The 14,208-nt window shown below is 48.4% G+C and overlaps 1 protein-coding gene across 1 annotated transcript; it reads right to left on the reverse strand.

The window, feature by feature from the left end:
- Window positions 1-5,043: 5,043 nt before the first annotated feature.
- On the reverse strand, window positions 5,044-10,993 carry nxph2a (neurexophilin 2a). Its single transcript, XM_056288931.1, has 2 exons — window positions 10,886-10,993; window positions 5,044-5,790 (listed from the first exon to the last, which is right to left on the reverse strand). Exons 1-2 carry the CDS (start codon window positions 10,991-10,993, stop codon window positions 5,044-5,046), a joined length of 855 nt encoding a protein of 284 aa, XP_056144906.1.
- Between the last annotated feature and the right edge of the window lie 3,215 nt (window positions 10,994-14,208).

Below are 14,208 nucleotides of genomic sequence, written 5' to 3' on the forward strand. Positions count from 1 at the left end.
AAGCTGAGAGGCAGCGCCTTGGACTTTGTAGCACAATGAGGGGAAAAAAAGCTCTATCGTGTGTTGTCCACATTAATGGTGGATCTGCCTCTGTGTGAGTGTCTGTCATAAATAGACTAATTAAAGTGAACAGCGTGAAACCGCGTCTGGCTGGAACAGAGACGTCTTCATCAGCAGCGAGTGCACGCTGACATCCACCGTCCCTGCACCACCCCCCCAAAAAAAACATCCTAGGAAAGCTGATATCGTCTCCGCTTTAGCACGCCTCTTCAACCTTTCATCTCTCTCCCTCTTCTCCCGCTCATCTGCTCTTCCTCTCCCCTCCTCCTCCAAACTGGGATGCTTGAAAGGGATGCCTGGCGCGCCACCCCACAGTCAGTGTTGGGCTAATGATCTGGAATTGGTTCTGTACTGTTGAGATCATAGGAAATGAGATTGTCTGAGGGGCAACTGGACAATGTCCCCCGGAGGCAGAACATTGAGAAGCTTGATAAATTAAAGCTCGGGGCTCACTCACTGAAAAGACATGTCATAACTAATGAGTTTAAATTCAGGCTTTAAGGTTTATTCAGTCCAAGCTATGATTTCTGCTGCGTGGCTCAGATAGTGTTCCACCGACACTACAGGCTCCCCTTTTAAATGTCCAGACCCAAAGCTGTGTGATAAAATAACATGAATATAAGCTTCGTTTCTGTGATGATGATGGTGATGATGTAGGTTTATAGGGAGGGATGCTTTGTAAATAACTTGAGTACATTAGAGGGAAGATGCTCAACCCATATGAATAGGGTGTTTAAAACTCTCAATAGTGAGTAGTTGAAAATACATACATGCAAATATCAATATCACTGTTACATTTGACGGCACGTGATTTTAATTGACGGCCAAAATCAAAGGTATCTGGCCAGGTGTTTATTCAGAATCACTGCTATTTCTGCTTGTGGGCACGTTGGTGTGCACAGGCAGGGCCGGCTGATCTGACTTGATGCTGTGGAGTGGATGCCTCGCCCCGATCAGATAAGAGTAATGGAAGTGAATGAAAAGACCTCTGTCCCCAATGGCCACAGCAAAATGGATGTGCTCCCTGAGGTGTACCTACGGTATCATCCTTGCCCGTGGACACAGATTTATAGCCCATTAAAAAGCTACACTGAAATGTACCCCTTAAAAATGGTGTGTTTATCCCGTTAAGAAATCCTCGAAGAAATGAAACAACTCAACACCGGCAGAGTTAAGATGATCCGACGTGACACTGTTGCGGGAGTCGAGTTCAAATAAGGTTTTTAATGCCATAAAAACCTAAATTGATCTTTTACAAACAACTTCATTTTAACAAAATGAACCCCCTGCTAAATCAAATGGTCCAAAATGAATATATTTTTTTTTGTCCTCATACAGTATACACACAACAGTGCTCTTATTCCTGTCTTACAGGAGAAAAAACTTTAAATGAGACGAAGCAAGCAGAAAGCAATATAGCTACCACATACAGTCTGCTAGGTTTACAAAAATGAAACCTAATAAAGCAACGAGTATGACATACATCACTAGCTCAACACACACCAAAACTAAGAAACAATTTACCTATTGAAATGTTTTTTTTTGGGGGGGGGTTTAAAAACTAAAATAGAGTTGACATCATTTACTCTGAAGCCATTAGTAAACACGTTTAGTTGTAGGTTTTTCAGTACTGAGACTTTACACATAACACACTTGGCATTGCACAAAGGATTGGAACTAAAACATCAACATAGATCAACTGAGACGCTGTTGTTTCTTTATCATACACCTCTCCTCGTATGCTACATGTGACGTCATCATTTACATCGGGAATGACAGCTATATCAGATATGAGCACACACACACACACACAAAAAAAAACCCAACATGTTGTCAGCCTCGCTCCCCCGTTCTCTCGCCGCAGTGACTGACGTGTGATTTAGTCCGTGGCTCACGGTGCAGGATCAGCTCTGCTTCTGGCATTTTTCAGCTGGATAGAGCTTTAAGAAATAAGTAAAAACTTGGATTTTGTTTCAAAGCACACTTCGCAGCTCGGGGACAGATGGGACACGACCCTCGGCCAGACAAAAGGCAATCAACTTAAGCATTAGCGCCCCCCCCCCGCTCCCACCAGTAGTGGCAGGTGGCTGTGTAACGACTTAGACCCAACAGTATGCCTAACTTTTCCTAACGTACAAATGCAAAAAACAAACAAAAAAACAACAAAAACAAAACATACCTTTATTTTAAACAGTGGGCGAGGGCTGCGTGGGATGTACATTTCTAATAATAACGTGAGTAAACGCTCCATACAAAATGTGCTACACATGCGCCTTACGAGCAAAACAATGACGTCATATTGCTGCGACCGGGGTAGGCGGCCGCTCTCACTCCGTTTACACTCGGTTTTAAAATGCGTTTTTTTTGCGATCGGATCACAAGTGGACTTCGCTAAAAAAAAACAAGTGTAAACGAAAACCGAAACGTTTTGTGAACTGGTTATTCAAACCAACTGCGAAGGCGGTCTTGGACGCATTTGACCACATTTCTTTTGTCGCGTAAACGCTAATGCGTCCTGGCGCATCCCCGACAAGGACGTAACAGGAAGATACGTCATCAATGCCGGAAGTGGTGGTTGTTTTGGTAACAGCGCGCCAGCTTTCGGAAAAAAAAATGGAGCGCGAGAGAGGAGAGTGCACGTGGTTGGAGTACAAGTGAAACGAAGATGCCTCATCTCCGTTTGGGCACAAGAATCAGTCCTGTCGGTGTCAACAGCTGGAACAGTCCGTATACATGTACGCGCACATAAGTGCTGGAAACATCTTCAAACATTCGCTATTGTTTTCACAGCTAAGCCGGCAAATCTGGCGCCTGACTGAGGCCCTTTAACGTTGTAGCGGAAGTGACGTAGACAGTAACAAACTCTTTGGAGTAACGGAATCTGATCACAAGCGGTCAGCAGGACGCGTTTGGAGACGCATGAGAGACACGTGTGTGAACGGCGACGTGTCTGGCTGTCCAGTTGTGACCCGACCGCCCCAAAAACGCATTTTAAAACCAAGTGTAAACAGGGCGTCTGACTGTCGGCGGTGGTTCTGCGCTGTGGGGGCGGGGTGGGGGGGGTTGCAATATTGATGGGGCTGTTAACGTTGGATTTAAAATGGTGTTTTAATGATGTGGCGTTCATGTTGCGGTTGTGTTGTGTTTTTTTTGGGATTCGAGTCAGATTAAGTAGGAGACCGTGGCTGGGACATGGGGGGAGGGGAGGGGGGGCCGTAACGTTGTCGGTTCTGGTCCGTTCTGGCCGGTGTGAATAAAAGGGCACCCCCGGGGTCGTGTGGTGTATGGGGGGGGGGGGCGCACGGGAGATGCGATTGAAAAGAAGCCGCTGCCTTTCGACTCCTTCTTCCGAGCCGGCTCGCCACCCTACTCCCGGTTTTACTTGGCAGCCCCCCTACTTGAAGCATCTTCCCGCGCGCCTGGACTTAAGTCGTCTCACCGCTGGCTGGCGGTGTCCGACGTTTGTCGAATTCAGACCCGTTTTTTTTAAACTTTCATTCTACGGGCAAATGAGCACGTTTCACCTTTTTTATTTTTATTTTGTTTTTTTTTCACTTGGTGTCGAATAAGTGAAAATCGTGAATCCAATTACGGCCCATTAAAGACAGGCCGTGTCAGGGCTGCCGGCAGGACCATGACAAAGCGCTGTTAATTGTCTGCCAGACTCACTAAATCTACCTGTCCTGTAATTATCGCTTTCACGCGCCGCTCCTGACACACCAATCCACCTTAACATCCGGCTCCCATCGGCAGGCGGATGCGCGGAGACCGCATCCCCCAAACACGCCCTGGATTTCAGATCCGGTTTTTTGGGGGGGAGGGCTGCAGCCCGCGGGAGGGCATCGGCACAAAGCGGCCACGCCATGGTAGACGGATGCTTACTGACGTGGTAAATTTTAAACAATTTACGTGGCAATTAAGGAATATTCTGTACCGCACTGTATCAGCTGTTGTTAGAAAAGTGTTAATTTAGATGGTTTGAGTTTGTCTATATCGTTGTGGGCACTCAATATTCGGCCATAAGGCCATATTGATGTCAGACCTTTATAGTGTAACGTGCATGGATAAGAAGACACGCTGGCCGCTGGCTGGCGGGTCTGTGACCCTTTAGTCTAGCGGTTAGCGATGTCCCCTGCGGTGCGGGCGACACGGGTTCGCTTCCCGGCCCCGGCACTTCCTGTGGTTGCGTTGTCCACCGAATTCGCTACAATATGATTACACGCCCATAATATATCCATAAGGTGTATTTATAACCAAATACACTCACTGATCAATATTATCTGAAATATACTGCTAGAAATCTTCTTGTCTCTAACAAGCGATCAATCAAACTGCCACCCTCAACGTTACGCTATGGGAAATATACGTCTCAGATGTCCTCGAGAAATTTCTCAAAAATCTTTTTTTGTATTTTTTTTATTTTTTTTGGGGGGGAAATGAAAATTATTTCATCCGAGACGTGAACATGTCAATGAAAAAAGGAGGAAATGTCCACCGCTGACATCACTGAAGGTCTACCGACAAAGAAGCAGACAGTGTACTTTGAATCTAGGGCCCAATTACCCGCGGTCTAGCTTGGTAGCAAACATCTGGATAGGACGCTAATTAGCACGGATTTACAGAAAATGTGCGCGGCGATGATGAAAAGGTGTCACAGAATAAGCCTCAACCGGGTTTTTCGGTTTGTAATTTAACAGGGACTCTTGCAGTCAACCCTTGCGAGATGCCCCCCCCCCCGGAACTCGTCCCTGGACACCTGCTCATCGTCTTAAAATCGTCACCCTATAGGCTTGTGCGCAAGTATGTGTCAAACAAACGTCAAATTCCCAGGGGTGCTCCGCACTCTCAGAGAGCATTTTTTGCATCGTCAATATGTCTCGCGTGTGGGTGTCGAGGGACGGGAGGAACGAGGGTGGTCCGAGATTTACATACAACGTCTTACGGGAGAGGGAGATCTGACGCGCTCGCTAACAAACAGCCGGGTCATCCTGTGGAGGAGTACGGCGTGTCGCTGTGGTAATTATAGTCAGGGCATACCTTTTGCACCAGTTTATAGTCGACACTGTAAAAGGCTATATAGATGCATATGACTTTGAAGGGTTTGGAGCACAGCCAGGAAACGTGGCTCTGGGTCTGCTCCTGGTAGCACACCTTGGACGGGTCGAAGCTGCACAAGGCGGTCTTCTTGTTGCGGTCTGTCTTCTCGTACTCGATGCGACAGTTGAACGACTTGGTGTCTTTGGTCTCCAGCGTGGACTGCTGGGCGAGCTCGAATTCCACCACCTTGGAGGGGGGCACCAGACTGACCGACACGTTCCCCAGGCCCGTGGAGTTGTGACGGAAGTACACGCTGAAGGTGCCGTTCCCGTGGTCCACGATCTTCCCTGTGATGAGGAGGTTGAGTTTCACAGTCTTGATGTTGGAGTGGAAGTCCCCCCACCCAAACATCTTTTTGAATTTGCCGGTCTTGACGATGGGTCTCCGCTTCGTTCTGGCCTGTGCCTCCTGAACATCTGTCAGGTTAGATAACCAGTCCCAGAAGTCCTCCATGTTCTCTAAATGTGCCATTTCCCTCATGTTGCTCTTGAGCCCCGGGGAGCCCCTGGCAAACAGGCGCAGGGGTTTGAGGATCCGAGGACTGGCCCCCGTGGGAGAGAACTTCTGCTCAGAGTCACTTTCCCCCCATTCGATGAGCTCCGTCGCTGCGCCATGCGTTTTCCTGCATGTGACCTTCACAGAACACAGAACACAAGTATACAGAGGAGAGAAAATCAGTAATACAGAACATTTGATAATGCAGATCACTAGCTAGCTAGCTAGCTAGTGCTGTTCATATGCACAATATACTGTATAATAATTGATTTGACTGATGAATCCTTACATGCATGAGGGATTTTGAAACATGGAAGGGAGGATGATTTTCAACACACTCATGAATTGTGCACTCATTTCCACAAAGCTAGAATAAGATGGCTGGTCGTGTCGCATGTCAAACCCATATTAAGATCCCCAAGACTTAAAAAGGCAAGTGGTGTCAGATCAGCATAGCCATTCGTACGGTGAGATATGCGTATAACACCAAAATAGGCTTTAGAAACGGTAAAGTATGAACTCAAAGTACTAATCCGGACGCGGCAATGAACTGTGATCCCTCCTTGTACCTCAAAGCCCCTTAGCTTCAGGAGTGATTCCTGGTCCACTTCAGATAAAGCTTTGGTAATTCACGGCAATAAGCTTAGCTAGTTTTGATAGTAATTAGGGGTGCTGTCTTCCCCCCAGGCCCAGTTTCAGGGATCACTGGGAGGAAGCAGATGTGAAAGCACCAAGCAGCGGCTGTTGGAAATCTCTCCGAGCTGCAGACGCACTACTTCAAGACCAATTATAATTTCGCTGTAAGCTCAGCCGAAGCACACGTGTACACAAAGCCAACAAACTAGGTCTTTCTACCATAGTTTGTTTGGTACTGTAACTGCATTTCCCTGTTATCGCATCCGTAAAAAAAAACTCCCCATTTGTCTTAGAAAGTTGGGTTTGGTACATATTGACTTACATAAACACGCTGCTATTGGTGTCATATGTCACCACTATATATATTGTAACGTGCATGGATAAGAAGACACGCTGGCCGCTGGCTCGCGGGCTGACCCTTTAGTCGAGCGGTTAGCGATGCCTCCTGCGGTGCGGGCGACACGGGTTCGCGTCCCGGCCGCGGCAGTTCCTGTGGTTGCGTTGTCCCCCTAATTCGCTACATTGGTGTCAGCAGTGGGATGGAGCGACCGTAAGGCCATCGGAAGCGCATGCGCCCTGAGGCGTGAAGGAGCTGATATGCTTAAGCGCGGGGACGCGCTTACCGAAGGAGGGGGGTAGTGTAACGTGCATGGATAAGAAGACACGCTGGCCGCGGACTCGCGGGTCTGACCCTTTATATATATATATATATATATATATATATATATATATATGAGGAGAGGCCTGATGTGCAGGAATGCGGCAGACGCCTCAGACACCAGAGGCACTTGGGTGCTGCAAACGGGACTTAACAGCTCGGCCATTCGAGAGCCCTTAGACAGGTAATGTGAAATCGATGTGTTGCCCATGGATGATGAGCCGGGTCCATTTATCAGCCCTACAGAAGCTTAATTAAGACGATTCCTCCGCGTAAACACAGACGAATGAGAGAACACCGATAACGTCCCCATGTGTCGCTCGTCACAACCGCAGGTGTTTAATCAACCAATTCAAGCGACAGCGTCCCTTCGGTGCGCGCGCGCGCGCGCGCGCGCCAGTTGGTAATATGCGGCGCGTTCTCAGCTGTTCCCTCGATTCGCCTCGCGCTCCGTCACGGCCAATCGGCTGCACGAAACGTAACCTCAGTGGGACGCCGTACCCTCGCCGGGATCTCCTACGGGACTGGCAAAGTAGTGCGCTCACCGGGCCGGGCTATCGCGTCCTTTTTTTTTTTTTTTTTTTTTTCTTTCTTTTTTTTTCCTCCACATCGGGTGTCACACTGCGCTACTTCAGAGGGGGAAACCACATTTCTCCTTTCACTGTAAACCTCAGGTGAGCTTTGCGAGAGGTGATTATAATGGAAATGAGAGAGGAGTTTAAGTATGATGAGCAACTGGGGAAATCGCTGTGACAACAAGCGGGACGGTGAGAGGGGCGTAGTGCTTAAGCGCCCTGAGAGAGACGAGGCACGGGGCAACTTAAAAGCTCACGCTGACACATACACCCTCTGCCCCCCCCCACCCACCCACCCTCGCTCCCTTAACACCCCCCCCCACACACACACACAGTTTCTCCCCTCGCCTCTCTCCCTCAACACACGCGCGCATGCGCACACGCGCATATACGCAAACGTGCGCGCACGTTGCTCTTTTGAACGGAAGTGGTGAGTGTCAGAAAAACACAGCAGACTAAAGAATTGAGAGTTTTTATACCACAAAACAGGCTGGGAAAAGAGGCAAGGTCTGATGAAGGAGAACTCACAAAAGCTTAATTAAGATTGCTTAATCAGAGCTGCTATGCTAGAGGCATTTCAGAGAAACTTGAAACGAGACATTATTAAGATAATAACCTCAGACTCGCGGAGCTGGAAACACTGGACCTCATTTCGACAGTGCGAGGCAAAGCAACCAGCAGCATAGAGCAGGTCTCTCTCTCTCTCTCTCTCTCTCTCTCTCTCTCTCTCTCTCTCTCTCTCTCTCTCTCTCTCTCTCTCTCTCTCTCTCTCTCTCTCTCTCTCTCTCTCTCTCTCTCTCTCTCTCTCTCTCTGTGTCTCTCTCTCTCTATGTATGTATGTATTTATGATTTAGTAATTATTATTCTGCACATTCCTAACTTGGCATCCTGCAGCAATGACGTTACAGCTACATACCACAGCAGGAGTCAGGTCGAGGGCAAATGCAGATACAGGAATGTGGAGAATAACTCAACTGTCTCTCTGGGTATGTAGCATCTATCCATCCATCCATCCATCCATCCATCCATCCATCCATCCATCCATCCATCCATCCATCCATCCATCCAACCATCCATCCTCTATCTATCTATCTCTCTCTCTCTCTCCCTCCCTCCATCCCTCCCTCTCTCTCGCTCTCTCTCCATCCACCCACCCATCCATCCATCATCTATCTCTATCTCTCCTCCCCTCCCTTCATCCATCCATCCATTCATCCATCCATCCATCCATCCATCCATCCATCCATCCATTCACCCCCCCCCTCTCTCTCCCTCCCTCCATCCACCCCCCCTCTCTCTATCTATCTATCTATCTATCTATCTATCTATCTATCTATCTATCTATCTATCTATCTATCTATCTATCTATCTATCTATCTATCTATCTATCTATCTATCTATCAGTGAGAGATAGACGTGCACTCCATGCCGGTGGACACTGATAGATTAGACTAATGCGTGTAATCTATCAGTTGCTGGAGTATATAGGATGGTCACACATGAACAACCACCTCTTCTCAGTAGTGCACAAGCCAATTCAGGTGCCACTACGCTACTCCGCCTTATAGAAGTGCCTACTTATAGTACACACATACGCTCCAACAGTGTGTCGGACAGTAATATCAAGAGGCAAAGATGATAGTTAGCCTCACTGTTGACAACGGGCAGATAGCAGCCAGCCACACACACACACACACACACACACAGACCCCCCCCCCCACACACACACACCCTGAGTCAGGATAATTCAGCCTCAGCATCCATCTGTAATCAGCATCATGGAGCCGGCTGCCTGCTTGTCCCATGGGTAGACATATCTTTCAGAGGCCTGACATAAAGGTAATTGCCATAGTGACCAGAACTAGCCTCTAGAAAGTTATTAAGAAGCCGGTGACATCTGGCTGCTGGATCATCCGAAGAGATGCTGTTAAAACGTATTTGCGGCGAGCGGCCGGTGACACGCCGCTCCGCCGTGATGGGTTCTGGGCCGCGGGCTAGGCTACCACCCAGGCTTGATGGCATCAATAGAAGCTTTTCTCTCTCCCCCCCCACCCCCCCACCCCCACTTCTAAACTTGGCCCAGCTGACGATATGGCGTAAAGATTTGAAATGGTTTTTATTGGGGGGGTTCCCCCCCTTTTTTTTTTAAATGTTTGGCATTATAATTACTGACTTCTATTTTTTGCATCATTATGTTGCTGTTGTTGTTATTCCATGGTTTGATCCCCCCTCCCCCCTCCCCCTCCCCTCCCCCAGCACATAAGGTTGTAATATCTGTCTCGGGGAAAATTGGTTTCAGACATCTTTCTCACAATAAACAAAATGGGTAATTAACCTGCTCATCAGTGCAAGCAGAGAGGCTGCGGCGATGCACTCCGCCGTTCTTCATGGGTTTATCTGTGCAAATTGACCTCACTTTTGGCGGCGCAATTCATTTCTCCGCTAATTTTCTGTGTCTGCAGCTCCATTAACTTGATGCCTTCCTCACGTAGTAAAAAACCTGGACTGCGGCGCTGAAATAACACCGGGCTAAGCCAGCGGCCTTATAGCACCCGGCGCCATAAGGCCGCAGACCAGACGCAAGCGGCGAGCTGCAAGATTGCCAAGGAGTCGAGTGGACTGCAGCCAACTGCCTTAAAGCGCCGAGCGAGACAAGCCCCACTCACGTCACGCCCCAATCCGCGTCTTGCACTTCACGGTAAAACCCACACCCATCACCCCTCCACGCCGCCCCCCCCCCGCTTCCCCTCAGCTACCTCATATCACCCCCCCCCCATGCTTGTACGCCTCTCCTCGACGTTATGGAGCATGCCATTTGTAATGATTCACACAAAGAGCGTCGCTACAGAGGAGATGGGGCCCCGGAGGCCCCCGGGCAGCCCGCTGGTCTGCACGCTCCCGAGGAATAAATTGCTGCTCGGGTGCTGGAAACGGCATCACGTCCCGGAGCCATCACTCTTAATCAGGGTCCATCCAGGCTAACACTCGGCAGGTGTTTCCGGCAATGAAGAGGATCACAACAGCAAATCCCCGCTGGGGGTACCTTACCTATCACAGAGGGCTGCGGCTGGCGTGTGTGTGTGTGTGTGTGTGTGTGTGTGTGTGTGTGTGTGTGTGTGCGCGTACATGTCACATATCCACTGCCCCATAGTATCACCTCTAAGGACATTATCGCCGTCTGCTATGAGAGTGAAATATGCCAGTGTGTGAGCAGCTTAGACTTTAATACCATAAGTCTGCAGCTGCAGGTGTTGTGGCTCCAAATGGATATTGACTCGCTGGCTTTAGTGCATCAGCAAAGCGTTTAAGATGCTCTGTCCGCCTACCTACTGAACATACGCCGCAGCCCGCACAGTTCTCTTACGACATGTAGAATGTGGCCGTGGCTGAAGTTTGGCGCCTCCTCTTGGGAAGAGCATGCCACGTATTCAAGGTCTCGTTTCTGGTTTGGCCTATTCAGCTGTCGAGTCATTCTGACGATGACTTCCCGCGTTCCTGCACAATGCCACCAGTTTACAGTACTTTCAAGAACAGCGCGATTTTTTAGCAGCTACACGTGTAGGAATTGTAACAATGGTAAAACTGGGGGGGGGGCGGCAGCGGCGGCATCCGGGTAGCGTAGCGGTCTATTCCGTTGCCTAGCAACACGGGGATCACCGGTTCGAATCCCCGTGTTACTTCCGGCTTGGCTGAGCGTCCCCACAGACAGAATTGGCCGTGTCTGCGGGTGGGAAGCCGGATGTGGGTTATGTTCCCTGGTCGCTGCACTAGCGCCTCCTCTGGTTGGTCGGTCGGGAGGGGGAACTGGGGGGGAATAGCGTGACACTCCCACGCGCTACGTCCCCCTGGAGAAACTCCTCACTGTCAGGTGAAAAGAAGCGGCTGGCGACTCCACGTGTATCGGAGGAGGCATGTGGTAGTCTGCAGCCCTCCCCGGATCGGCAGAGGGGGTGGAGCAGCGACCGGGACGGCTCGGAAGAGTGGGGTAATTGGCCGGATACAACTGGGGGGAAAGGGGGGGGGGTCCAAAAAGAAAGGTAGCTAGAGGAGGGTAAATGATACTGATGCTCCTCGGCAGTGTCAGGGTCTCAGTGTCTTCAGAGGGCGTTCATCTCCCTCATTGATTACTTCTTGTTTTCCTTTGTTGCGTATTTAAATTAAAAAGTGGGATTTTCCTTCTCCTATAAGAGCAAATCTCTTCATCAAAATGTATTAAGAATTAAGATGTCATCAGAAAGGCATTGAAAATTTACTTGCTAGATACCCCCTCTCCCCCGTAATAAACAGCTTTAATTAGGTTAAGTGTCTTCCATTTTCTTGAGAGATGAAACAAAATACGTTAACAAGGTCCACCTATGTTATTCCCAAATCCAGGAAAATAACACCGGATTTGTGAGATTTTATAACTGAACCACCAGATCAGTTCATTCCAGTTGTCCCGGGGACCAAGAAACGGCCTGTGTAACATTTAATATAAAGTTATTAGGAGGTGAAAAGCTGGAAAAATCATAAAAGTCTATTGTAAAACATGGGGAAAAATATGAAACGACATCTCTACAAAGATCAGGTCTTCCTACTAAACTGAGCAACCAGATAACAAATGGGCCAGTTACAACACTCAGAGCTCATGGGCCGACATGAAAGAAACTTTCCCGAGACCAGCCATCTCTTCAGCACGTCACAGATTCGGCTTTGTGGAGAGACTGGCTCAAAGAAAGCCATTTCTTAGAAAGCCCAACATGAAGTCGCGGCTGGGGTTTGCTAGAAGCCATGTGACATGCTCAGGGACCTTCTGGAAGACGAGTCTGTGGGTTGATGAGACTTGAAGTTGAGCTCTTTGGCCTGAAAACACTGTACCCAAAACCAAACACGACCCACCGCCCAGACAACGCACACTGCAAACACGATGTATCCGAACAGGTCTACCAGTGTTACAATCACAGAAATAGCTTGTTTCAAGATTCAGTTACTCGTCACGAACTGACCATTTAAGGTTATTTATCATTATTTCAGGATATCAAGATATCGTACCTAGTTGAAATACCGGCAACACTTTAGTATGGGGAACATAAAAAAATTAATTACTAGTGAATTAGTAATGATCAAGATGTCACTTTAGTATGGGGAACATATTCTAAGTAACAAAAACTTAATTTACAGTAATTTAACACTATGAACACTTGTAGTTTTGTGTTTTGTTATGTAAGAACAGACCATATTCATTAAGTGTTAGTAAGGGAGAATAACTCTTCTTGTGGTACTACCACCTTATAAAGTCCATACTAAGCAAAGCATATTGAGATGGTACTACTAATAAGCAATAATTCTGAGGTTATAGAGGGAAAACCCATAGTTAATGGCTTACTGGTTGTATAATAAGGCCATGCAGAATAAGGCATTAATGAGTACGTAATAATGACCAATTAAGAGCCAATACGTTGCTAATTTGCATGCTAATAAGCACCTAATTAATGGTGACTACGTTCCCCATACTAAAGTGTTACCGAAATATCTTATCACACTTGCTGATTGTTCAGCTTGTTTTCTTAATTGAACGCTCCAATCGTAGTCTCGCGATACCAGACAATCGGAGCTCTCCGCCTACCAATCGTCTGGGGATTTCTAAACGCAAGCTCGTTGCTAGAACGGCGGCGAGAACGGCCGCTAGCGAGCCTGCGCCCGCTGCTGCGCCCCTTGTCAAGGCCGCGCCTTACCGGAAGTGCTCTCTCCCCATCCTCCTCCGCAGTGAAACGAGCTGGAGATATAGCGAGCCGCTTTGTAACGGATGTCCCGAGTAACGTTACATCATCTGATTCGGTTCTGTCGAACGTGAGCTCAGTCCACAAGATTGGTGCAGTTAAGGATTTACAGCGTTAAAACGTTTAACCCAGGACAAGAAAGACGTGTTGGCTTGTTCACCAACTGGTTAGGGGAAAAGCTTGGGTCTAATCAAGCCTGGCCAGCTGTCTGCGACTTGTTGTCCGCACAGGGGCAGAAATCTGTGGTGCTGGTCATACGCCCTCTGCTGTCCATAATGGGAGGAGCAGGGGCAGTTTTAGAAAGCAAAAGGCTTTGCTGCCGCATACGCGGGACAAAGCGAGGACATGATGACCTGCAGGTCGCCGCCGGTGGTTCCGCCCTTGTGTTTGGCACACCAGAGACTTTTGTTGGCCAAGCAAAGTGGAGACGGCTTCTACAAACACCGTTATTTCGGGAGCGGCTGTTGACAAAGTACACACTGTAGTGCAATGGTGAGTTTGAAACCATAATTAATGCCAGCTCGCTGACTGTATTGTTTGTCTAGTTTTCATCGGTGACTGCGCGCCTGAGCCATCCTATAGCGCAAGTGTTGCTGGTACGACGGTGTTTACAAGCCCACGACTTCTGCATGTCACCGCCCCCGTGTGACAGCCCCGCCCCCATGTAACGGCCACGCCCCCATATGACGGCCACGCCCCCAAGACTTCTGCAATGAACGTTTTTTTTAACTCTGTTTCCACCCAGTTTTAGCAACGAAAGCTGGGAGTGTCCTCAATCTCTAGTTGAGCAAAGCGTTTAGAGACTGACTTGTGAGTCTAGTCTAATTGTGTTTCAGTTTTGCCATGGCATTTCTGCAGTGCACCATCCCTTCTGTTAAGCATGGCGGTGGCAGCATCTTATTATGGGATTGCATTTCAGCAGGAGGGA

Source organism: Lampris incognitus, chromosome 11 (assembly GCF_029633865.1).
Source record: "Lampris incognitus isolate fLamInc1 chromosome 11, fLamInc1.hap2, whole genome shotgun sequence".
Lineage (NCBI taxonomy): Eukaryota > Metazoa > Chordata > Actinopteri > Lampriformes > Lampridae > Lampris > Lampris incognitus.